The 27,851-nt window shown below is 39.9% G+C and overlaps 1 protein-coding gene across 1 annotated transcript; it reads left to right on the top strand.

Moving 5' to 3' along the window:
- Positions 1-816: 816 nt before the first annotated feature.
- On the top strand, positions 817-26,154 carry gabrd (gamma-aminobutyric acid type A receptor delta subunit). Its single transcript, XM_005800141.2, has 9 exons — positions 817-1,207; positions 16,229-16,344; positions 19,121-19,188; positions 20,382-20,602; positions 20,749-20,831; positions 21,520-21,657; positions 22,084-22,239; positions 23,608-23,819; positions 25,184-26,154. Exons 1-9 carry the CDS (start codon positions 1,140-1,142, stop codon positions 25,505-25,507), a joined length of 1,386 nt encoding a protein of 461 aa, XP_005800198.2. The 5' UTR covers positions 817-1,139; the 3' UTR covers positions 25,508-26,154.
- The last annotated feature ends 1,697 nt before the right edge of the window (positions 26,155-27,851 follow it).

Raw genomic sequence — 27,851 nt, 5'->3', positions numbered from 1 at the left:
GGTCTTTGATCAGTGTTTTAATACTGTCTGTCATGTCTGATGTTTTCCGTGCCAGAACTGAATTACATAACACCCTGGAATCATGCAATAGATATTAAAACGACCACAGTTAGGTCATGCTCCAGACCTGTCTGTGGTGTGGAGCACAGATAGGTCTGGAAAGCAGTTCACCTTATTTATCAAAAGCAACTTTAAGTTATTTTTGGCTTAAAGGGGTCCAGCAAGAAACTGTACATTTTCTACATCAATGCTGAGAGACGAAGTATACGAGATATACTTAGAGACTGTTCTCACAGAATTCGTTCTGTGAGAACAGTCTCTAAACATGGGCAGCTTTCAAACTCCAAAAGCTTTAATAACATAAAATATTAAAATGATCTATTTTTTTTTCATATGGTGAGGGATCTGTGATCCTGAGAGCCAAGTGCCTGTAGAACCTTTGTTAAGTTGCTTTGCATCATTGAGGCTTTGATTTCACTGGTTCTAAGAGGGTCATTTGGCAAAACACGAACCACAACGGAAATATTGACGGTGGATTCACGTCCGTCCAAAAATAAATGCTCATCTTAAAATGTGATCGCTATTATTATTACTACTATTAATTAATTTGAAGGCTTTTCACATCATGGAGGACCATATTGTGACCTGGCGTCCTTGTGCCCACGGATTGCCTGTGATGTTTAGCGGCCAAGCAAGAAAGGATCGACAGATTAGAGAGTTTCGCATCTCTCTCTCTCTCTCTCTCTCTCTCTCTCTCTCTCTCTCTCTCTCTCTCTCTCTTTCTCTCTCTCTCTCTCTCTCTCTCTCTCTCTCTGGATGACAGGCGGCAGCAGCAGCGGTGGATCGGCTCGTCAGTGCGCTCGGAGAGATTTCTTTGCTATTTCTTTTGTGCGCTCTGCTTTGGTGAACTCGGGGGAGATCAGGTGGGGATTCCAGGATGGGGTCCAACCCACCACGGCCACCATCACCGTCATCATCATCATCATCAACGGCTCTAGACTTTACTTTGTTCTCCGCTGCGCCGGATAACGAGGAGAGCGCACTGAAATAAAAACAACGTTTCGATTAAAACTCATCGGCTTCCGACAGGGGAAACTTTCTTTTAAATAGATTTGGGTTTATTCTAAGGGCGGGTTGGAATGGAGGTCCAAACTTTCCTGCTGTCCGGTCTTGCTGTGCTCTTCTTCGGAGGGGATATTTCCACCAGGTGAGAGTGTTTTTGCCTTTCTTGCAGGTGTTCTGTTCTTGTTTGCAACCGAGCGCTCAAGCATTTTTTTTCTCTCATAATAACAGATTGAGATTAGGTTTGAACTAATAGAAAACTAGAGACGACCACTTGTCAAACTGTGGCAGAACGGAGATACATGACATCCAGATGGTTTTAATTAAAAATATCCCTTGCAGTGAGTCATATATTAACATTTTAAGGCATTCTTTGCTTAACTTAAAATCCCCATGATAATATCTGTTTATTTTCCGCTTTGCCTTTGGCACAGCAATCTATTGTAATGTTTACATAATGCATATGTTTTCCCTTTATAAATGGTGGTAAGTAGCAGGTGAGTGGGTGGTGTCTGTGTGCAGCAGGTAATGGCAGCACCAGGCTCCCAGGCACAGGAGAGGTACATTATGTCAGATAGTACAGAGATACAAGGGATTAAGGGAGGCCTCCCTGTCCAGGCATTCCTCAGTAGGGAAACATTTGAACGCTCATGTTTTAGGAGTTAAGGGGAAAGAAAGGATGATGTTTCGAAATAAAAATCAGGACTAGCCGGCCAAATGATCATTTTACGTTGAAGCTGTAAAGCATAAACTTCTGACAATTGAATCTGTCGCAATTAAATCACTTTCAGAAATTGATGTTCTCCTAATCTGTGCATCTAAGCAAAATCAGGTGTTTTAGTCCTTTTAAAATATTTGCCTTTACAGCAGGGGTCTCAAACTCCAGTCCTCGAGGGCCGCTGTCCTGCAACTTTTAGATGTGCCTCTGCTGCACCACCTGAGTAGAATAATTAAGTCATTAGCAGGACTCTGGAGAACTGATCTACACAAGGAGGAGGTAATTAAACCATTTCGTTCCAGGGTTTTGGAATGAAATGGCTAAAAACTGCAGGACAGCGGCCCTCGAGGACTGGAGTTTGAGACCCCTGCTTTATAGGAATATTCTCCACTCTTCAACCCATATATTATCCCTAATCTCTCCCAATAAAAGCAACCATAATCAGGCTCTTCTGAGTTCCCTATAGCGCTTTGCTTCTGGGTGGAATCCAGTGTAAAAAGGACAAAATGTGACTCCATAGCTTAGCTGTGGGTGAGATTTGGGGCAAATCTCTGCTGTTTTCCCTTCTGGCTCCTCCGCCAGCAGAGGGAGTAACCACTGCTGTAATTGGATTTTCCTGCCTCCAGTCACCACTGCTGTTGTTATTATTTAGCTCTTGATACAATGCAGCGTTGCCTTTTTTTTTTCTTGGCTCATTATGTGTCAGCTTTCTCTCTCTCTCTCTTTAAGACACACACACACACACACGCACACACACACACACACCCACACACACACACACACACACACACACACACACACACACACACACACACACACACACACACACACACACACACACACACACACACGCCTTTACACATATTGCTGTTCTGCTTTTTGTAGATGAAAGTAGCTTTGTTTCCCTGCGCCCCCTCCGTCTCACTCGGACCAGAATTACTCAGATTCTCTTTCTAGCTCCCCGTTTATCTGTTTCACTATTTGTTGCTTAGCTAAGTTATTCCTAACCACCTTTGGTGTTGCGTGAGTTTCACAGCTTTTCTCTCCAGCTGAGGTGTCTCTTATGCTTTGCTGTAATGAACACTGCCTTCACCTAGAACGCCTTGCAAAAACATTCTTAGATTCCACTTTGACACATTACATCCACAGACTTTTTATGTGCTATTGAGATTTATTTAACTTAGCAGACCAACACAAAGTAGCACACAATTATGAAATGGAAGGGAACATGACACTGGGTTTTGAAAGTGTTTAACAAATGAAAAGGGTGACGTGTATTCATTGTCACCCCCCTTCACTCTGATACCCCTAAATAAAACCAGCTCCAACCAATTTGCCTTTGAAAGTACTATGATTTGGAATGTAAATACAAATGTCCTATGAAGTCCTCGGATGAGTGTTGGAAAACATTATAGATGACAAAGGAAGATGGTACACAGGATACAGTTGTGGAGATGTCTAAAACAGAGCTAGGTTATTAAAAATACCTTAGGTTTTGAATATTTGACAACTGAAAATGATTAACAGCAGACCTACCAAGACATGACCATCCCCTTTATTTGACAGGCAAAGTAAGACTTCACCAGAGAAGCAGCCAAGAAGCTCATAGTAACTCTAGAGGAGTTGCTCATGTGGGAAAATTTGTTGAAAGAACATCATATGAGGCAGAGCAACCATGTAGAAGAAAGTGATCTGGTCAAGTAAAACCAAAATGGAAGGTTTTAGCTGATGCAACCTGCTATGTGTGGAAGCAAACTAACACTGCGTCCTGTCCTCACACAATCTTGTTAATGGAACATGGTGGTGGCAGCGTCATGCCCTGGGCCATGTAACAGGACAGCTGGTCATAGTTGACGGGAAGATGAATGGGGCTAAGCATTGAACAATCCTGGAAGAAAAGCCTGTTAGAAAACATTTGTCTGCGGCAGAGCCTAACATACACCCAGATCTAGTATCAATTAGTAAAGATTTGAGCCTATTAATGTACTTGAATGGCCCAGTCAAAGTCCATACCTAAATCTATTTTGGAATCTGTGACAAGGCTTAGAAAAAAAAAATAATAATAATTTTCACAGAGACTCTCCATCAAATCTGACTGAGGTGGAAATATTTTGCAGGAAAAATCATCTAAATTTTGAGTCTCTTTATAGCTGAAAAAGTCATGCGATAGTAATGATAGGCCACATACTGTAGAGATCATTTTATCTAACATGAGCCTTTCAGCTAATTTTGACCTAAAACCTTTAATGAACAAACTGATAGAGTGTGCGGGCAATCATGTTATTGCATAAACTGCTATGCTGTGGATAGCAGTTTAGCTAATATGCTAATGAAAGCTAAAATTTAGTATGTTACAGTAGGCCAACATGCTTCTAATAGTCTACTTACTATCCTTAGTAATTTTGCTAGCTTTAGCTTTGTAGCCAATTTGACCACAATGAAGCAAGATGCCCTCACCATGTGGCTAATTTTTAATTAGCCACTTAGGCTAGCTAATTACTTTGCTAACTAATTCCATGGGAATCCCAACTTCAGCACAGAGCTACACACAAGCTGGGAATCCAGAGAACAGTTTGAAAACAGATAAACTCCGGGTATTTACTCACTTCTCTAAAAGAACTCAATAACTATCAGCACAATGGATTTGTTTTGTTCTTGCATGGACAATACCGAGCTAACTCCATGGAGACAGACAGAACCTGGCCAGATAGAAAAGAAAGGAAGCCTGCTCAGCGCTGATTTCAGTCGCACATATGAAGTAATCCCATCATGTTTCTGCTATCTTCTCTCAAACTTACATAAGCACAAACTGAACTGACATGATCATAGTGGGGTTTTTTGTGTGCATTGGGAACAATTAGTAATTTCATCAGGATGCATTTCCTCTTATTCTCACATGTCAAACTGTTCAACATTAAACAGGAGTGATTTTAATGATGAATATTACCTACAGCTGTGCTTGGTGGACAAGAAAGCAAACCAAGACATGAAACACTGAATCTTTGAAACTCCCATGTTCCAACTCTTCTTAGAGTATAACTTAATTAATAACCACCACTATCCCCCACCATTTATCCTTGTTAGCTGTAGTTGCAGAAAAACATAGTTTCTCTCAGGAGTTTATCCACTAGGGCTCTCATGTGCAGTAGTAATTCAAAGTGTTGAGTCTGCACTCCTTTTAATAAGTGGACTGATTGCAGCTGGTAGCTCAGCACTAAGGCTGATATCTGGTCCCGCAGGCAGAACCTGGTTAGTGAATCTAAACTTTAAGTAGGACAGACTTGCACCAGACGTCATTTAGCACACAGAAGCATGATTGCACTGTTGAAGTGAACAGTGTGGAGAACTTAACAGATATTCATGGCATGAAGGTCATTTTTATTCAGAGCTTTAATGATGTATGAAATAAAACAAGGGGTGCTGTAGTGGCATAGGGGCAGAGCGCAGCCCACCAAGGCCCAGGGCCTTGGTCCTCGGTGCGGCCATCACAGGTTTGAGTCCCGACCTGGTGACATTTGCCGTGTGTCTTCCCCTTCTCTCTTTGCCCACTTGCCTGTCTGACCACTTTCAAATACAGGCCACCAGAGCCAACAAAACCTAAAAAAACCCCAACAGGATTGGGTACAAAAGATGGAATTTATTGCAGATGTTCTAATCCACACAGGATCTAAATTATAGAAGCAAATATGTGTCAAATGTACAGAGCTCACTTTCAGCAACTTTTTCTTGCTCTTTATTCTGTTGATACACCAAATTGTCTAACATTGATTTGAGCTGAAGTTTTCCTTCTCCATAATGAATTATGATTAATCCTAATGTAAAACAGCTAATTATGGCTGCATCAAAATGTGGAAACAAACAGCTTTAGCATAAGAGTCACTTGGGTAGAACAAAATGAATCTGTAATTTTACTCTATTTGTGTCATGGCATTAAGATATTACAGAATATACTGGGACCTGCTGGCTGCTCCATAATATTTCATTTTTGTATTTTTTCCTCAGGGTTTCTGACCAATGAACTTGTCTCCACAAGACATTTGGATGTTACATATTCAGATGTCAGAGGTTTACCAATTCCCCAAATGGTGTTGTATTTGGAGGTTTCATCCTTATGGAGCCTTCTGACACATTGTTAATGACATTGTAATTTATTTCTCACCAAAACCAGAGAGAAGCAAGCAAGGAAACGTGTGCTTTTGCTTTCATGCACATGTTGTACATAAAACCTGGCTGCAGGATGTGATTTCAGAGGCTTTTATCCCAGCCACTTAGTGTTGATCATCCTGGTCTGTCAAACTTGTCCTTTAAACATGCACCTAGGTGACTCTCCTGTCCCGGCTAATCTGTATGAGAGGCTGAGTCAGCAGATAAATCCCTGCTACCATACCAGAGAGAACACATCCCAATAACACGGGGATTTGCTCGTGTTGCTCTGACTGCATGAACTGCCTCTACAAAGCCCCGATCTCTGCGAAGGCTTCAGGGTTAGTTGGTGCAGCCACGTCTCAGTGCCTCTAAAAGTCTCCCACTCAAACGAAGCCAACGCATCACACTTAAAATGGGAAGCAGTTTACGGGAGTAATTTGTTTTGTGTGCACCGGTGGCTTCTGAATGACTAAATGCGTGCTAATTATTTTACTTGGCATAACGTAAAATGCAGAAAATCTATCAAGTTCTCTTTTAGGTCGTAAAATAGGCGGTGAATTTGCGTAGTGAAAATGTCTTAATATGACAGGCCAGCAGTTTTTAATTTGCACCCCGTCTCATCCTAACCCTAAATATCCCTGCAGGGTTGATTTCCTGAAATGGGGAAAAAGTAGTGACAATGGTAAATTATTTATTCAACACCCAAAATGGGTTCTGCTTTATGAGATCTGGCAAAGGAAGACATTTGGTGTGCTTTCTACGGTGAAATCTGCTATATCACCACTGAAATGATCACATGTATTTTGCCTGTTTACTTACTGAATAAGTACAACTTAATTTAAATGGGATCTGGTTCTGTAGATTCTTTAAAAGCCACAGAACAATAGCTGGTTGCATGTGAGGCCTGCGGCACAAGTTGATCTAGTTTCCAACAGAATCTCTGTTGCAGCCCAATCATCTGAAAAACTTGTTTTAGCATTAAGAACAAGCAGGATAGTTTGGGGAAACCAAGAACTGGCCTCAAATTAATGATTAGCTGGACACAATATCCAACTTTTTTGATGTACACAAGGACCACTGGAAGAAAATGGGATATATAGTGCTGTTAATATACGACTTTTACTTTTGTGGATAATCCTTTTTTTTTTTTTTAAAGCATTAAGCTTTCAATATAGACTTAATGGATTTCGAAGTGTGTTTTAGAAAATTATTTTGTGAAAAATTATCCAGATCAAGTTGGACCTGATTATTTTAGATTCTGAACTTGAGATGGCCAAGTGTAGCCCAGATTCCAGAAAAACTGTAAAATGCACCTTTAATTTATTGCCCAGTCGGATGTTTGAAAACCTGACTCTAACTTCAGTTTCATAATATACCCTAAGCAAGATTTTCTCAGAGTTTTTACACTGAACACAGCACAAACTGCGCATGAACACTGGGTCGCTTGTGGGGCGGCGCCCCCAGCATGAAGCTGTATCACCCTGTGTGGTGAGTCGCAACAAAATGTAACTTATATTTCCTCAAGTAAGTACATAGAGAAAAAAACAAAGGTTATTAGTTGATCTCGATGCAAATAGTAAACATGTGCCGCCTCAAACACATGCAGCAGGAAAGATTAAATGAGAATTAAAAATAGAACTCACTATAACTTTTAAATTATTACAATGTAACATGTAACATTTGCATTTATAAACCAGGCCTGTGTAAATTGTGGTGCCTCAGGTTCCCAAGCAGGTAGGAAGCCCTCAGCACTTTGGGTCACGGCTGGGCTGGCGTTTATCTTCATTACGAGGGGTACGCCTCGGACAGGTCAGCAGGTCATCACATGGCGCTTTGTTCTAGCTGCATTTAAAAGTGTTTGGCTCTAAAATGCAGTTAGTGATATCCTTAAATTTATCCAGTCGCCTGTAGATGGCCAGTAACTGGCAAAACATATTGTTTATTTTAGCAGAATATAGATGAGTAAAACGGGTCAGAATAGTTAGCCAAGATTCAAGAGACAATATTTTCTGTTGTTTTTTTAGTTAAAAAAAATTGCAAATCCATTTGAATAAAACAAAATAAACATATACGTTTTATTGATCAGAAAGTCCCCTGTTTATGGAAAATGAAGAGACGCTTGTAGTCTTATGAAAAAAAAGAAAAGAGGTTGAACTAAAATATATATATTTTTTTATCTCATTAGTACCAAAGACAAAAAGCCATTACAGTCTTTGAGCAAAATTATTAAGGGCGCCTTTGGTGAAAAGAGTCAAATACAGGTCTGCAACTGCAGGTTGATGTCTAGAAGTAAGAGGAAAAAATAAAGAGAAGAATATTTTATTAATGGGTCCTGAGTTTATGCATCACCCATTGTCCCTGTCATAATGAAACTCCAGGAAGGACGACCATCTGCACTAAGCAGCTGTGGGGTGAGAGGGAAAGGACACAAACAAACACAGACTCACCAGGCCAGAAATACCAGTAAGAGGAAAAGAAAGAGAAAGACTTGAAGTGTATTACTACAATAACAGAACATTTCCTAATGTTAGACTGCATTTGCATTTACTGTATTTTGCTGATGTCTTGTTGATAGGCATCAACAAAATAGGCATAAAAAAAAATTCGCATTTTCGGTTGTTCCACTCGAAAAAATCAACAAATCTTTGATTTGGCAAAAGTAATACAGTCAGTGTGTGTGCAGTTGTGCACGACATTAAAACACACATTAATTACTGCGAGACTGCGAGGGAAAAAGCAGACTGAGTAAAAATCAGGGAGAGGCAAAAACTTGGAGGCTTGGATCATACGAGGCCGAACTCAGAGCATCCTCATCTCCAAACTGCTGAGTTGGCGTGGCTCCACAAAGTCCACAGCATGCAGACAAGATTTAAGGGGCTTGATTTCTTTTAAACATGTAGGCAGAGTCATTTATTCATACTTATGTTCTCTGTGCATGTACATCTGACAGCCTACTCAAATGCATATTTAACATATGATTTCTTTTAACTGTAAATAGTAACATCTGCTCAGGTGAAGCTGTCTCTACATTGCCGTTGAATCATTCCGTTTGGACTTTTATGTGACACGGCGACGCAGAGTAGTGCAAACAGTAAATGTGAAGTGGACAGGAAATAACGGATGGTTTTCTCAGCAACACTTAGAAGTGTTTCACGGTAGATCCCTAAAAGCTTAGCACAGCTATGAAGTGACGTTTTTGTCCTCTTTTTCTTTTTTTTTTTTTAAAGCTAAATCTCCCTCACAGTGGATGTTGTGACCTCTGACCAAAAATCGAAACGACTCTTGGCTCTATTTAAAAATGTAGCACAAATTGACCAGTCTAAGAGAGAAGTATACATTTTTGTTTGGATCCGAACATTTTAATCTGCAGCTCTGGTTGTATGTTCGCTGACGACGTCCGGCCGAATCTCCTGTGTCCTGTGTTTAAATCCGTCCATCTCACCCAACTACTCTGTTCAAATTCCCCGCTGAAGAAAACCATCACCATAGCATGATACTGCCACCGCCTTATTTGACAGCACTCCCTCCTTTCACCTACAATTATACACTTCCTTGTGCTGGTCTATTACTTGAGAGATGTGACATTTGAAACATGTTCCAGAACATGTCTGCACACTCTCCACATTTGTGAAGAAGTATTTTTGAAAGAAGTGACATGAATAATCAAGGGTTCCCGAAACTCTTGAAAGCTGATTGGATATAGTGGCAATTTGCAAAAATCTGATGGTTGAATAAGTTAAATAAAAGATTCAGAACAATACATATCTTTGTAGTTGAGCTTATAAGTCTATTTATTCAATAATTTAACAGCAAAAAGAGTTTTTGAATGGAAGATGTTGCTTATTTTGTCAATATATAGTTTTTGATTAAATTGTGATTAGTTGCGATTAATTACAGACCCCTCCACTAACTTGATTAAAAATTTTAACTGACTCCCAGCACTTCCTAAAATGCAGGTAAAGCCAGTGCTTTGCAAAAGTATTCATACTCACTTTACATTTTTGCAACAACCACAAAGTTCCGCTTGTTTAATTGAGATTGTTTTGTTTACAGATTAATCTCTGTTAATCTCATGTTTAATGAGCAAAACAAAAAGTTTTAATCTGTATCTACAATAGAATTACTTTCTATTCCAGAGGTGAAAAGTAGAGATTATGCATCATTATGGGAACGTTCCTCAGTTCAACACTAAATATTTAATAGGATGCCCTCATTTTTCCCCCCCACACAGCTATATATTTGCTTTCTGTTGATAAAAAATAAAAAGCACATTAAAAAAAATCCCACAATAAATTGCAGTGCAAGAACACCTTCTTTAATTTATGTTTTGGTACAATTGGGGGGCTAGTAATTGTAGGGGGGCTGACTCTCCACTCGTGTTCATCTAACTATTAGTGCCAGTGTATAAAACTAATTAGCTCACCAGCGCGTGAGGCACTTTACGTTCCCAAACAAACTCCATAAATTTGAGAGAGGCTGCCACTCTTTGCGCCTTGCAACTCCCCCCACAGCCCCCCGGTCTGTTTAATGTTAGCTCGTAAACAGACGGCGCTTCGAGACGGGAGCGAGACATTTAATGAAAATAAAATAAAAAAGCAGGAGCATCTGCAACTGAACATTCGCCACTGTTTGCTGGTGAAGCGCTTCACATATTTAGTGAGCCCCAAAAGCAATCATATTTGCAACCTGTGTGTGCCTCGTAGCAGAATACACGGACGTTTCATTGTCTTCCAGAATACCGAGGTTGAAAACATCACACTTTATTTCCTCGCACAAAACAGCAGACTAAAAATTTGAGAGATAAATCTTTAATTAAATCAATACTGTGCATGAAATTTCGATAAATAGCTAATTTCTCACGATATGTTATGATTTGCCTCTGTAGTAGTTAGAGCTGCAGAGGCTACAGACCTTGATGCGGCCACACCGAGTTCGACTCCCTTCCTCGGCACCTTTGCTGCACGTCTGCCCACTTCCCGACGGATTACTATTTTATAAAGGCCTCTAGTGCCCAAAAGATTCTTCAAGCAAAAAATAGCTAATTTGGTCCAAAGGAATGTACAACTGGGTAGGCTAATTAAAAAAAAATATTCAAAATGTGTGTAAAGACAAACTTTTTTTTAACAACAGCAAACGTGCAGATACCAGCATAAGTTTTATGGAATGTAAATTGTGAATATGTGTTCAAATACCAGGTTTAAGTGAACACTTATTGATTCTAACAGTTTCTGGTCTTCCTGAGGAACTGATGCTCTGATCGTTTCTATAAAGCACGTCAGTCTCAGTGCTTATGAGAGTCCACTATATATAAGCCACATAGAAACATGAAAGTCCTCTTCAAGGATTCACTTTCCTTGCACTTTTTTATGCTATGTCATGTTTCAACCCCGGTTTTTGAAATGAGACCAAACACAGACTTCAGTATTTACTGTTATAAATATTTTATGTAATAGATTACCACAAAGCTTTGAGTATTTGCCTAATAGAAAGAAAGCTACAAATGGTTTTCAAGCTATTTCACAAAAAAAAAATTCTGAAGCTGTCCAGTGCGTTTGTATTCTGTCTGATACCGGTGGCGGAGGCAGAAGAAGTTTTCATAGAAGTGACCAGGCCGGAATCATTGCATGCTCACTCGTACAGCCCATTATAATAGATTACATTTCACGTACATGTCAATCTAGACTAGAGGAATACTTACAAATGATGCATAGCAAAGCTCTCCTTGCTTTGTGACTGAATAGGCAAATATTTCTGTGCTTAGATGTGGAACTGTAATTCAGGGAAAGTGTGCTGTACAACATATTCACTCACAGGGATTTAATATAAACGCGCACCGCACTTTTAAGATTTTTATTTGTTAAAACGTTTGGAAACTGCATCAGAGGTTTCTTCCACTTCACAACCATGACCTCCATTGTGTCATTATCACATGAGTTCCTCATAAAATGCAGTGAAGGTTGTAGCTGGAATGTGACAAAGTCTTTTCCAAGACACTGTACTGTGTAAAGTTGATGAGCGCAGGAAATAAACGGCTTTAATAGAATGCTAAAGTTCCAGCAAATAAACATATTGTTTTCCAATTGCAGTGTGGCAGGTTTCAGCAAAATTCTGGGAGTCACAATATGTTTTGTCTTTTAGAGGCACACACACACGCACACACACACACACACACACACACACACACACGCACACACACACACACACACACACACACACACACACACACACACACACACACACACACACACACACACACACACACACACACACACACACACACTTCCAGTGCCTGATATTTTTTTTTACAGAGGCATGTTTGACCTTGGCATGCAGAACATTTCTTGAAGAAAAAGCTCTTAATTTCCTGATTTAGAAGCAACCAATTAGTGACCCCCCCCCCCCCCCCAAAAAAAAAACAGGAGTCACAGAGTGATTAATTAGCTCATGAGTGCTCCTGTTTTTACTCTGATTGCCAGGCTATAAATATCTGGTACTACAGAGTGAAAGCCTCAGAGAACAATCTTAATGACAAGACAAAAAATATCGTATATTTCCACAATGCTCCCGTTTTATTGCGGGTTTTCTATGGTGCTTAGCTCCCCTACGTGCTGCCTCAAACTTCTCTCACCTTCCCTAAAAATGTCCGCTGCTATTTTAAAGGTCACCAAATGGCTTTTCACTGTTTGTCAATAAGATCACCTTTGATAAAGCGCCCCCTGTGGGGCCTATTTTCAAGACAATGCCAGGACTGGCCTTTGTGGCTTTAAATGTCAGGGAAACTTGTATTCACCGCATTCGTTTAGTTCACAACTGCTGGTTGTTTGCGTCGAAAAGGCAGAATTGTGTGTATAATGTGATTCCTCAACTCAGTGTTTATATAAGTAATAACAGTACAGTCAGAGAGAGAGAGCGTGTGTCCTTAATGCATTCCTCTCTTGGTCTTTTGGAGTACAAACCTGCCACCTAGTGGCTTTGAGATGTGAATGTAAAATGCTGGTAGCTCTGTTGGAACTGTGTGTCTATATGGGCCTCAAGGAGGGGCGGGGCCCTTTAAACCATTTAAAAAGGTTAATTTCACCCTTAGTCCCTTTCTGGTTCATTTGCAGAGGAGATAAAATGTGTGGGGCACAGCTTGTGTTAATGTCTGAGTGTGTGGCATTTGAAAGCTTCAGTTTCTGCAGCAGCCTCAGCATGGACACATGTACGCAGTGAGAAAAGAAACAGACATAAAACGGGCTTTAATGAATGGGACTTTTGGATATAAATTCAGTGACTTAAGATGAGGTATTGCGCTGTTTCAAAAGATCAACGCAGGCACAAATCGTGATATCATTCTTTCCCCCCCATGACGCAGTTAAGTTAAATATTTTAATGTTTTATTGCTTTGTAAAGCTGCAGAAGTCTGTCGTAATGTCTGCTGAAAATTTAACCTACTTGTATCCGGAGTAAGTGAGTTCATCAAATTACTACAGATGTGTTTGTAGTATAGCATAATGTCCTGTTTCACCGATTTTCACAATTTTTTTAGGATGTAACATCTGCAGCAGGGCTCTCCAACAGGCACCTTCGGACCCGGCATTGGATCTAAGTACATTTTGCAATAGCTCTTTGTGACTTTGGGAAAAATGATGAAAAGCAAATGAATGCTTTTTCATAAAGATGGAATATTTAATGCAGATTTTGACAGTTTTTTATGTAATCATTACATTAATTCCTATTATAGAATGAGACTAAAAGCAGAATATTCTATAATATCAATAATATTTTTTTTTATTGATTTTTCTTCTAATTAGGTTAGAAACTATATCCTTTTTTAACCTTTTCCAACAGATATCTACAGTACATAGAAGCAAATGTTTAAAAAATATGCTTCTTTAGTTTAATACATAAATACAGAAACAAACTGGTGGTTCTTTAAAAATGACAGCACATTAAATTTAGCAGATATTTAAAAAAAAATAATATAAGTTGTCTTTTTTCCAAAGGTCAAAGCACAATTCTGCCTCTAAATGAGTTTTATTTCGCTGGACTGACGGCAAAAATGCAAAGGTTGCAGATTACTGTTCTATACAGAAGCATCTGTAGTTAGTATTATAATTCAGACCAAAGTTGACCAATCTATGCGTTGTGCTTTACATACACAAGCTGGTGGTTCTAATGCCAAATATGCCTAAAGACACAGGAGCTCGTGAGTTTATAAACAATAAGCCTCTCTTCATTGTTTAATAATGCAGCTACTGTTTTATCAGTACTAAATATTGACGGATGGACAGACAGACAAAGAAATTTGTTTGAAGTAGGTTTTTGAACTCTTTTAAAAACACAGAAATATTTGTGTAATTTAATGTAAACTTTAATTTAGAAGCTTGCCTAAAAAACATATTGTCACCTTTCTAAAATAATGACCCGAGTCATTTTTTTTGGCAAAAGTGATTTTTTTTTTTTTTTGCCTAAAATATCTTTGGAAAGTAAGAGTTAAGCTGATCTTTTTTTTTTTTTTATCTTTTTGCTAAAATCATTTTGGCAAAAACAAACAAAAAAACCTTATTATTTCAGGAAGGTGATGATAGTAGGGTCTAAGTGACCGAAAAATTAATTGTACAATTTTTTTTTATGTCTTCATGAATTTATGCCTGCATTGTACTGTAGAAGCCTCCGGGACCTGAAACGCTGGGTGCAGAGTCAGATTGTCCACATCAACGCTGCATGGTCTTTTAACAAAACACACACACACACACACACACACACACACACACACACACACACACACACACACACACACACGCACACACACACACACACGTGCACGCACACACACACACACACACACACACACACACACACACACACACACACACACACACACACACACACACACGCACACACACACACACACGTGCACGCACACACACACACACACACACACACACACACACACACACACACACACACACACACACACACACACACACACACACACTCACACACGCATTACATGAGAACAGAGTCAAGATAGCTGTACAAATATTACAAAAAAAATCTACACGTATGGCGACTCAACAAACCCTACAGCCACTTTGTCCTCTCAAACAACTTTTAGCTTCATTTTGAGTTTCCTATCATAATGAAAATATTCATGCTAAACTCCAATGAAGATGGAAAATGTCAAAAAGCGAAAGAACAACAGGTTATTCTAGCTTCGCTCGAGGACAGAATGAGAGAGACTGTCGGTTGGGAGGCCAAAAGCATCAGCTTCAACAGCCTTCAATCTTGCACTCTTTGAGCCAGTTACGTTTGAAGGCTGCGCAGGGTATAAAATGCAGAAGAAAAAAGGATCTTTATTGATTTGAAATGCTGGAAACCAGGGCATATTTGGTTGGCATACGTGTTGCATCACCTCTTTCACAAATACACACTCTGTAAGCGCTCTGGGTCTCTGTAATGTCTGTAGCTCTGAATGACAAAAGATTTTTTTTTTTTTTTTTTTTAAGTTCTTTGTGTGTTTTGGCTTGTTTTGTTTAATAATGCACCAACTGCAGCAGCTTCAAACACTTGGAGATTTGGACAGATTGCTGCATTCGGTATTATTCGTCGCTCCATTTAAAAACCTGCATATATAATATAATTTAGTATTTTTGTTGCAACTACTGATGTTTAAATGAACGTGTGGTGCTGAGTTTGTGTAATGATGGAAAAGATGGAGAAGTTAGCCTAATAGAGTCCTTATTTGCACTGTGGTTTTGATTTTTTAAGCCACTTTGGGGGGACTTTAAAATATTTACCCACTTTTTGTATGCATGCTTCAGATTTATTAGATTACTCTCTATACTTTATTATATTTTCACCATCATAGTGATATTTCAATGTCATCACACTATTTCTTGGAGTACTAAACCTTTGCCTTCCTTTGCTTTCAAAGCCTCTCCAGCTTGCTGCCTTTAGTGCCCACTCATGCCTTGACCTTTTGTGCAATTAATTGCAAAATGTTCCTGTGGTTCTTTTTAAGTAGCTTTACTTTTTTCAGCCGTTTGTTTATCTTTCCTCAACCGTTTGGAGTTGAGGGGAGATATCTGCAGGTTGCACCCAAGTCCCAAACAAATGATCATTCAAAGGGAGGCTGAACGGTGGACGTGCTCCTGGGTTGGCTGAATCCACTTACTGCTTGTGAAATATTCAGTGTTATTGATGCCCTGACTAAGGAGTGAAAGTGTTTATTTCTGACCTGTTTCCATGACTGTACCTGATATTTTGACCTTTTTCTTTCGATTCTGAATCTGATGTGTTTGCTGTTTGTCTCTTCAGGGCCATGCTGAGTGACATTGGGGACTATGTAGGTACAGACATTGAAATATCCTGGTTGCCTAACCTGGATGATTTAATGAAAGGCTATGCCAGAAATTTTCGCCCTGGGATAGGAGGTGAGTATGAGATCTAGGGCTTGTGGTGTTGGGTTGCAGTTCACCCCCTCACATTTACCGCCATCCTTAGCATAACCCAAGCAACAGAGGACGGATGTTTGCGTTTGATTTTCCGATTGAACCGTGTCCTTCTTTTACGTATTTTTCTTGCTCCACATTAAAGCAACGCTATGTTTACTTCATGCAAATATACCTGCTGTAGTTTTCCTAAAAGGCAAATCGTCGGTTAAGGACACAAATTCATTTGGTATGAGAGGCTTTGCTAAAGGGATTATGGAGGATGACGGCCCTCAAGGACAAGCTGCAGAGCAGTGGGGAGAGGATGGGGGTGACACGAGCGTCGCAAACCCCTCTGGAGACGTTGCTAAGAATGGCTGCTAAATGTGAAACATCCAACGACCACAACGATAGATTTCTCAATCTCACAGCTTAACTCAGCTGAGCCGAGAGTCGAAGGTGTGGGCGAGGAGAGCTGCTGGGACCACATACACCGTCCTGTGCACCGCACGTCTGCGGAGACCCGCATGCCGTCTCCACGTTTATATTAATGTGAGATCATCGATGTGCTGAAAAAGTTAATCCAAACGCAAGGGCTGCCTTGACCATGGAGGAATCATGTCTGTTAATCGTGCCGATCCCCTTCATTCAACTCCACTCCCAGCGAGGAGTCATGTCTGTAGTGGAAACATGAGTGCGAAAAGAATTCGTAATGTTTTGCAACTGGAAGGACATTTCCAAGAAATTTGTTTTGGAAAGCAAGCCCGTCTTTGAACTGTTTAGGAAATGACGTGCTGACAAAGAAATTCTTCAGCAGATATCTTCAATTTACTAAATTCTGTTGTGCTGGTTTGAGTGACTGTAATTTGAGCCAAAAGTTTACTTTAACAAAAAAAAAAGAAAGAAGAAAAACAGTCCTCATTCTTTCTTTGCAAAACATTTGTGAATCACATTTACTCATTTGTCCAACTGTCTTTATTTATGTGTGTTGCCTACATTTCAGTAGCTGTTTTGGGGGAAAAGTGTGTCACCTGCGAATGTGCAGCATATAAACTTGCTAAACTAGGGCTGGACAATAAATCAATAACAATTTATATTGTGATAGACACGTGATCATTATCAATAGACAATAGATCAGATAGAATTTTCAATATATAGAATATTCACTGAAATCCGATACAGAATCTCACAGCATTCTGGGAGATGTAGGCAGAGAAAGGTCGTTAGCCGCTGCTCAACCTCTCATGATGAGGTATGCAAGGTTGGTGGCATCCACTAACTCACTCACGCTTTGGTTACCTAGCAACTCAGTCTGAGCTCAGCTGGAGGAACCGACAGTGGACTCGAGTGGTTGCTTGCAGATATTTGCCATTTTAAACAAAAAGCAAACCCCAATTCAAGCAAATATTATTTACTGCTTGGGTCAGGATTTCTTGTAAGCTTCTTCATCAAAATGTTGAACTGACCTCCAACACCAGTCACTTCTACTCAGAATATTTCTTTCCTTAAACATAAATAGACACATCTCCTTCTATATAGTCCCAGAAATGTTGCCATAAAAGCTCTCTGCTCAAACCCAGAAAGGATTTCTCTTCTAGTAGATATTATTTATTGGACTTGCATAGCTGGATTTCCTGTGACTAGTCTTTAAGCAGAATAAAAAAAAAAGTACTTCAAAACACTCTCTGTCAACGCGGGTACAAACTGACACATGGTCAGCATGAAAACATTGTCAGACCCTTTTTGTACTCAGAACATGTAGAGATGAAACTGGGAAGAGGCGAAACGATCAGCCACCCCAACAATGCAGCTGGAGGGTGGCAATAAAATCTACAGCAAAAGATTTTAAATGACAAAAGAGCAAAGCGAGACAGAGGCTGAAAGCAACGAAAACGGCTCCATTACTGTCGGGCTTTGCGGCACATTAAGCAACAAAGGTCAGTGCCTCTACCTAAAATATCCAGGTCATGTAGATACACAACTAACATAAATTTCTTTTTTTTAATCTCTGCTATGAAAGTGTTCATAAAAATCTCAGTTTTTATCATAAAAAATAAAGTTTGTGTGTAGGTTGTGAAATATGTATGTGCTGGTGTGCTAAGCACTCCAGACAGAATGACTCTTACATAACACGGATCTTACGCTATAATAATTACAATTAAAAAAAATGTATTTGTTGCATTATCTCAGCTACCTCTAGTTACTTTGCCGTACTATTAAGCTGTATTAAGTCACTTCCGATTAATACTCCTGATTATGGCCGACAGATACTAGAACTTTGTAGAAATGACTTTGGGAAGGTGTTGAATGATGTGGAAAAGCACTGTATGATTCCTTAATGTTCAGCGTAAGCGGCCTTAGCGCTCTGCATCAGTGAGCCCCCACCCCCTGCAGCTTTCGCGTCTGATCACTGAGACACACTCCACACTAATCACATGGCGAGCTGTTTAGTGAAAACACAACGCCGCACATGTGCTTGCGTGTGTGCAGGCGTGCGTAGGCGTGTGTTTGTGATGTGAATGTTGTCTGAAGCTCACTCTGTGCAGATCCATGAGAGCTCCGTGCTGTTTGTAAATGCCCACAGTGTGATGCGCTGCTTAGCGTGGCTAAACTGGATGATGCTTAATCTTCAATGCTCCGTAGGAGCGCTCAAGATGCGGGAGGGCAAATGAAGTGAGGATGTGAGGAAGCGGATGGAGTCGGGCTGAGCAGAGAAGGCGTGTGTGTGGGTGTGTGATTGAGGTGGGTGTGCCTTGTTTTCTCACTTTTTGCTCTGCAGGTCCACCGGTGAACGTGGCCATGGCTATCGAAGTGGCCAGCATTGATCACATCTCTGAGGCCAACATGGTAAACTACAGAATATCTTCCATCTTTCCACACCGGCTTTTCAAATAGCCACAAAAACCGGCTGTTTTTTTTGGTCTACTTCTTCTAGACCAGAGGTTTTCTAGTCACTCCCAGATATTTCAACTGTGCCTGTTGTCTGTCTCACTCTGTGGAATAGCATTGGAGGAGTTTGTGTGCACATCTGTGCATTGATTAAAGAGCATAAAATTGCATCTAAATTTTTCATGGTTCACATTAAAGAGTCTGTCAGTGGATTGGTTAACTAATTTTGCAATTCCAGTTAACTAAAACCACTATGACAATTGTTGTGGATGGCGAATCTCCTTTGTTCTTGACCTCTTGGCCTCAGATTAGCTATTGGCTACACTGGAGCCTCTAAAAGACAAACACAGTCAGTGTTATCTACTTTGATTAAGACATAAAGTGCTCATATGTGCAACTGCCTCCTTTTGTTAAATGTTTTGAAATACATCTTAAGGTTTTGGTATGACCATTATTTGTAACACAGGTTCATTAGTTTCCTTTTCTCTATTTTTTTATTGTTTTTTTTTTCTGTTTTTCTGTTACAGTGAGTTCGTACAAGAAATTATTATGTTTAAGGGTTTGAGAAGACCATCGCTTGGGTTGGAAAACAATCAGAAAAAAGATAAAAAGAATAATTAATCCTAGAAATCACACTAGAGTCGCACAATAATACATTTGAGCATTCAGCCAAGTACCAAAACAAACCAAAACTACTTCTGTAAGTCTTTTTTTTTTTCATGTAATGGCATCTCAAGAATAGCGGAGATTCATTAATAATTACTGTATTCCACTTGAGAATGTTCTCTCTTTTTCTTAGGATACTGCTTTACTTTCATGATTTACTTCACTCATTTTTTATTAATCCTCCCCCTGTGCTGTCCTCTTGTAAAAAGTTTAAAGAACTTGTTGAAAGAGATCTAAACACGCACATACACAGTCATATGAGGAATAATAATTATATATAGATAAATAAATAAAAAAATCATTGAGTATACTTCAGTTTTTAATTCATGTAGGTTTTTGATTAGTCCTAAGCTACAGCAAATCTCATGACAAAGGGAAATACATCACATATAAAATATGGGTTAGGGTTAGGGTTGTTTTTAACACAAAGTTGATATTTAAAAAAAAAGAAAGTGTCTCCCATACCTTTCTGTTTGTGCTGGTAGGAATACACCATGACAGTGTTCTTGCGGCAGAGCTGGCACGATGACCGCCTGTCCTACAACCACACCAACAAGACTCTGGGACTGGACAGCCGGTTTGTGGACAAGCTGTGGCTACCCGACACTTTCATCGTCAACGCCAAATCTGCCTGGTTCCACGATGTGACGGTGGAGAACAAGCTGATCCGCCTGCAGCCCAACGGAGTCATTCTGTACAGCAGCCGGTAAAATAAAACAATAATAATAATAATGAAAAAAAGACTTCTTTAATTTCTCAGCCTGAACTCTGCCTTCTCTGTTGAATTCCTACCTTTGATTTCTAGCATGCAGGTTGTGACTAGGATGAAGAAATGTTTTGTTCTGTCCCTAGAATCACTTCAACAGTAGCGTGTGACATGGATTTAACCAAGTACCCCATGGATGAACAGGAGTGTATGCTGGACTTAGAAAGCTGTAAGTTCACGCCCACATGTCCTCGCAAAGGAAAAGAAATACGACAAACCTCTATGTATTTTATTATGATTTTAGGTAATAAACTAACACAATGAAAAATGCTATACGTTATAAAAAGTGTGGCGTGCACTTGTATCTAGTAACTAATTGAGATAAATGCAAATTTGTAGTAATATACAGCAGTCAAATCTCAAATACAATTTGTAAGGCTTCAAAACTGTTGTCCGTAGACTCTCCTGCAAATTAGGTTCAGCTTTAGCTGTTTTGCAAAAGCGTATGGGGAAAAACATCAGACTAAGGATGTATCTCTGACAGATTTGACCAGCTAAAAACCTTCAGTTGTAACTGCAACTGAAATTGTTGCTTGGATCCAAATCCACACCGGATTTTCCAGAATGTTTGCCAAAATAAAAGTTAGGAAACAACGCATGTCTTTCATGCACAACTTTGTGTTATTCTATCACACAAAAATAATCATAAGACCAACTGAAGATTGTGTCTGTAACTTGACAAAATGCCAAAAAATAAAAGTAAAAAATTAAGATGGATGGATACAATACTTATCTTAAAGAATGTAATCTTGTTCAAAGACCATTGTTAGGAAAATAACACTCGACATTTTAAAATGCCTCACGCTAAGACAACCTCACATTTCATGCCTGCTTGCCACGTGTTCCTTTTGTTCAAGATGGTTACTCCTCAGAGGACATTGTGTATCACTGGTCGGACAGTCAGAGGCACATTCATGGACTGGACAAACTGGAGCTCTCCCAGTTCACCATCACAGACTACCGCTTTGTCACAGAAATGATGAACTTCAAATCAGGTGAGAATTTCGTTCAGTTGTCAAGGTTATGTCTGGCCTTTTGAATTTCTGGTTTTTGGCTAACTCCTTGTGTCTGAAAACTCTGCCGAGTCTTTCAGAAGTCAGATTTATCTATTTTTTTTTTTTTCAAAACTCACTCACCTCTGTGGTCATATTCAATGCATAGAAGGAATAAATGAAGACAGACTTGCTGCTGAGCTTTGAAGGAGATTTTTAAAAATCTCCTGGAGTTTCTGCCAGGAAAATTCAGTCTGTTGCATTTTATGTCTGACAACTGCAAGCCATCCGACTCTGGGCTCCAGCCAGCAGACAAGCCTTCCCTATCAGCCCTGCTGCCTGTGAAGAACAATAGAGACTTTCCGCGATGGATAATTAATTCCTCCAGTTCTGCAATTAAATGAGGGTGTTTTGTTTTCTGTTTCCCAGCGGGACGTTTTCCAAGGCTCAGCCTTCGCTTCCAGCTGAGACGTAATAGAGGTGTCTACATCATCCAGTCTTACATGCCTTCCATACTGCTGGTTGCAATGTCTTGGGTGTCCTTTTGGATCAGCCAGTCAGCAGTTCCAGCTCGGGTAACGCTAGGTGGGTGTAGAGGCCTATTTAAATTTTTAAGCGTTAATTTGAGCTACAGTTTTACTGATGTTTGTTTCTGGAACATCAGCTGGTGCACGTGACATTTTTTTTATTTTTTACTCCATGTTTTACAGCTTTAGCAAATCCGCAACAGAAAATCTACAGCTATCCCATGCCAGAGGAATAAAAAAAAAACAAAAGTGTGTTTTCTTTATTTTTTAACATGAGGTACTGATCATCTGTTAGGGCAGATCATATTGATAAAATTCATCACCAAAACCGTTCAAGTATTAACTACCAGCAGTCTCTGCAATCAGTGAGTACTTCTTGACATAAATAATTTGGAACGACTTTTCTAATTGATGTAATTGGCAGCATGCAGATAAAACCTGCTGTGATTTGATTGATTAAAAAACAACAACAAAACAATTTAAGCACACAACTGTTTGTTGACGCTTCTTTTTATGTGTTCCTCAAGAGTCTAGGCCCAAATAAAAAGCTACGGCAATGTGTTACGGTCCTGTTGAATCTAAATCAATGTAGATTCAACAATGCAAATAAAAATTTTGCTCAGTAACGTACAGTACAGAGCAAATGTTTGGACACACCTTTTAATTCAACGAGTTTCCTTTATTTTCATGACTATTGACATTGTAGATTCACACTGAAGGCATCAAAACTATGAATAACACATGTGGAAATATGCACTAAACAAAAAAGTGTAAAACAACTGAAAATACCCCTTATATTCTAGTTTCTTCAAAGTAGCAACCTTTTGCTGTGATTACTGCTTTGCACACACTCTGCATTTTCTTGATGAGCTTCAAGAGGTCGTCACCTGAAATGGTTTTCACTTCATAGGTCAACCTGCCCTGTCAGGTTAATAAGTGGGATTTCTTGCCTTATAAATAGTCATGAAAATAAAGAAAACCCATTGAATGAGAAGGTGTGTAAAAAAACTTTTGCTCAGTAATGTATGTATGTGGTTAATCTGGATTTTATATCATAACCCTAATACAATCGGTTAGGTGTATAAAGTGGAAGAAAAATGACAATTTTCAAAGTATTTTGCAAATAAAAATCTAAAATAAAATGTCCCATTTATTTGGCATTGAAGCCCCTGAGTAAACACTTTGCACAACCAGCTTTCACCCCGACTGCAGCTGCACCTATTTTGGATTATGTATTTACAAGCTTTGGACATTTTTTCCCCCCCTGCAGACAAGCACAAGCATAGTGAGGATAACAGAGTTTGGGAAGTTTAAAAACTTTGCTTCACGTTACTTTTTTAATGCGTTTGGACAGCCTGTTCTCCAGGTCAGGGCCTCAAAAACTCAATATCTTAGCTTTAAATCTAAGTCTGTTTTTTTCCAACAGGGATCACAACCGTTCTCACCATGACTACCCTGATGGTGAGCGCTCGCTCCTCCTTGCCTCGGGCGTCAGCCATCAAGGCACTGGATGTCTACTTCTGGATCTGCTACGTGTTTGTGTTTGCGGCCCTCATCGAATATGCCTTCGCTCACTACAACGCTGACTACCGGCTCAAAGAGAAGGCCAAGGTGAAGGCAAACAAGCTCAGCTCCGAGGTAAGGAAACACTCTCGTCATGTTGTCCCATCAGAGGAAGATAACAATGCCTGCTTTAGGAGGGTTCTGACAGTAATGAGCACGTCTTTCAAACACAGACTCTGGCGGGCGGCTAACCTCACTGCCGACAAGCATCCGTCCCGCTGACCTTCAGCAAGACAAGGAATCTCTGTAGAACAGAATTGGAAAATAGATGATTTCCCTACAGAGATTAGCAGTGATCCTCATCTTACTGTCAGCTTCTTTTGTCACAGATGACTTACAGTACTTACAGAGTAGCAAACACCACTTTGTGGAAATTCCTTATGAATACAGATTACTTGTATTTGAGATGAGAGATGAGATGACGAGAGAACCAAATTAAACAGTCTGAGGCGCTTGCTTATTGTCTCGTCATCAAAACTGAGCTAATCGTTCGATAATTAACCATTAGACTGAGTCAATTTAAACAGAGGACTATTTATTATAAATAGAAAGAAATGTAAAACAATTATTGCAAATTGTTAAGGACCACGTGTGTTCATTACAAATTTAGTCAAAAAAGCCAGAAAAAAATCAACAAAAACCAGAAGAAAAACAATATATACAGACTGAGTCTTTGGATTCATGTGTTGATTTTTGCTATGTTACTTTAATATAGGTCAATTATTCCTGTTAATTGGGTGCACTGTAGTGTAGGTCTTGCTTTAATATTGTCAATTAACAGAAACCCAGAGACAAACAGGTGAAACTGTGCTGGTAATGTTCGTAGAATATAGGAAATGTAATGTATGACCCCTATCTGTGCATAGATAGTATTTCCTTTAAGTACATCCTCTGGTACCAAGAACACTTAGTGCTGTGAAAAGTCCCCCAGCACCCTCTATCAGATTACATCTGCTCTCTTTCACACAATCAAACAAATTTTAATACCAGACAACAACAACAACCCGAGTACAAATACGCTTTTCAACGAATGATTCCTTGTTTTAAGAAAACGCGGAAAACGTCTGCTTCCGGCTTCTGCAATTTCATGACTTCATCAAAAGGGAAAATTTACTTTTCCACGTATTGCCATGGACTAGCGGGCTGATCAAATGGCAATATATGACAACCTAACACACAACACCCTCTTTAAGCTATTTGCTTCGGCTTACGACATGTAAAGCATGACGTGTCCTGTGCATGTAAAATATCAGTGCAGCACATTTTGTGTTGCCCATTGGAATTTACAAAATCCAGCAGCGAAGAAAAGAAGCAGCAGAGTTGAGTCAAGCTGTAAATGAAGGTCATGGAGGTGGAATGTATTCTTTTTGCCTGATTTTTAAAAACACACTTGTTTCCGAAACAACCTCTCCCCTCCCTCTCCCCCCTTCTCTTTACAGTCGATAGTAAAGAATGGCAAGCAGGCGATGGTTCTGTTTTCCCTCTCGGTTACCGGGATGAATCAGGGAGTTGTCATTTCCAACCGCCAGGGCCGAACGCAGCGCTCCGGCAGCGAAATCCCTGGGGAGGGCGCCACAGAGGAGCCGGCGCCAAGTAGGAGACGGTCGAGGCCAGCGGAGGAGAGCAAGGAGGACAAAAAGTGTTGCTCCAAGTGCGTCTGCAAGCCCATTGACGCAGACACCATCGACATCTACGCCAGGGCGGTGTTCCCTTTCACTTTTGCCGTGGTGAACGTGATCTACTGGGTGGCGTACACGATGTGAGGGGGTGGCAGAATGTCAGGGGGCCTGCCATCGGAAGCTGTACATAGGAAACTGCTGAAGTAGTGACATTAAAATGCTGGCAGAGTGTGCAGCTGACGTCCACCGCAGGCTTCAGCAAGAAAGAAACTTCAAATGAAAGGAAGTGCATACTGTAAGCGCCTGTGAATATAGAAATATGGTACGTAGTGGGAGTAGTTAAGAGTTTAAACTGTTAGAAGGACACAAAAAATGCTTCGTTATAAAGACAGCTAAGGAAAGTTTAAAGGCACGTTGCTTAGTTGCCCGTTGGAGGTTCACAAACATATTAAGATTTGCATCCTGCTAGATGAACCCACTAAATACCATAAGTTCTCCTCCAAACAATCACAGTTACCCTGTCCCTCTTTCATGAGCCATCTGCCATCTCAACAACTAAAACACCTCTCAGGCAAGAGGATGACAAGATGAGGTGCATTGCTATTCTGCATGGCTGATAACTCATTCCCACGCCTCCCCATCACTACCCCCACCCCACGCTTTCTTTTTCTATATTCCCTCCACCCATTTCTTTTTTAGTTCATTTCCACATTTAGGACACAGTCTGGAGTGTCTTATCTCCTCCTGCCAGTTCTGCCTGTTTCCTTGTTATTAAAGGACTTCCACCGCTACCACGTGCGTTCGTCTCAATCTCTCTCCTCGCTACAGATAATCACATGGTTGTTAAAGGAATTGTTGTCGGATGTGATTTGAGAAACAAATTAAAATCATTCCTGGTAGATGTACACTTGCACAACTCAAAAAAAAAAAAAAAAGCTACTTCTTTGGGATTGTGAATAAATCACTTTTAGATGATTACAGGTCATGGTTGTTGTTCGGTTACACACTTTCTATCCATGTCTTTCCATTGAGGGAACTGGGAAATTGATTTGAGGACATTCTTGGATGAGAAAGCACCACTTGTCTTAGGCCAATTGCGACATTCTTTGAAAGCCATAAGCTACGCACAGTAATTTCCATAAATACTGAGTAACTTACAGCTGGAGCGCTGAAACGGCTTAATAAACATTATATATCAATGGGGTAAATATCAGTAAAAAGTCATGCAAAACAAAAATAAACCATTTAATGTTATAATGTTTTGGGTGTTGGGAGAAAAATTGGTGAAATCTCTTCATTACACTGCGTTCAGTTGCTATGCTAAACAATTGTTGTGCCGGGAAAAGGGTAGTGGTGTGCGTCACTATTTGACGATACCTGATGCTGTGTCCCAACAGGAGTTTCTGCAGGACACTCATGTGTTGGACACGTACAGCTAGTTTTCACTTACTTGTGCTGGCAGTGTTTTGTTTATTTTATTTGGCTGGGCTAATGGCTAGCATATCAAAATAGCTGAAAAAGTTCTCCTGCTTCATAAACAACTAGAACCTTAGCTTTCTTTGGTGGCTACAGTGATTCCTGTATGAGATCTATGTAAATAGCTTAAATATTCATAGCTAAATCACAAGTAATAAGTTTAGCAGTCATAGTGAAGAAGCAGGAGCAGCCAATCCAGTGTCTCTTTTAACGTAAATGTCATTGTCAATGGCTAAAATTCCAGACTTGTTAGATCAATAATGTAGTATGCCCAAAACAGGTTGCAATAAAAAAAGAATTGCAGCTAAAGTTGCATCTAACTAAGTGGCATGGTGACATAAAAATGACAGAATGTAAAACAACTAGGAGGAACTTAGCTTCTGATCATTTCAGGACACCTATATGATACTTAGTATCTAACCAGATAATCCCTAAAGAGCACATTTCTAGAAGTAAAAGATTCATTTAATTAATTTATCACTGGGCTTGAAACAACAACCACAATGACAGGAAGCATTTTTATCTTCTCAATGCCTCCTACAAGTGACAAACACTCTTACCAAAGAGAAACACTGTTGAGCTGGAAATAAATAAATGGTAAAATACTAAAAACTATTTGTGTTCATTTTGGTCTATGTTGTTTTGGGTGCTTTTAAAAGCCTCTCCAAGGCTAAAACACTGGGTTGTTTTTTTTAATATTATAGAACCTGTCATTCAGCGTTACACATCCAACAATTGCACTTCTTTTTATTGTTGTGGCAGACTTCTCAGGATCTTCCTTCAAATGCAACAGCTACAACATTTCCACACATGACCTCGGTGATTACACGGGGAAACCATCTCCACATCTTTTCCCTCTTGTGGTCCCATATTCCCGTGTGCACAGACCGAGGCAGTTATCAGGCCGAGCAGTGTGGCGGCGGATCAGGGTGGCTGGGAGCAGAGTGTCTGGGGCGGGGCGCGGTGCTGTCTGAACAAGCGACAGCTTGGTTCTCCCAAGCTGATAACTTTG

This window comes from Xiphophorus maculatus, chromosome 1, assembly GCF_002775205.1.
Source record: "Xiphophorus maculatus strain JP 163 A chromosome 1, X_maculatus-5.0-male, whole genome shotgun sequence".
Lineage (NCBI taxonomy): Eukaryota > Metazoa > Chordata > Actinopteri > Cyprinodontiformes > Poeciliidae > Xiphophorus > Xiphophorus maculatus.
This window is presented reverse-complemented; position numbering and strand designations above follow the sequence as displayed.

Bases quoted from the DNA above. Each gene is read 5' to 3' on its own strand.
- gabrd (XM_005800141.2), top strand. From the start codon at position 1,140: ATGGAGGTCCAAACTTTCCTGCTGTCCGGTCTTGCTGTGCTCTTCTTC. The intron at 21,658-22,083 runs GTGAGAATTTCG...TCTGTTTCCCAG, and splicing joins AATGATGAACTTCAAATCAG to CGGGACGTTTTCCAAGGCTC. The intron at 23,820-25,183 runs GTAAGGAAACAC...TTCTCTTTACAG, and splicing joins CAAACAAGCTCAGCTCCGAG to TCGATAGTAAAGAATGGCAA.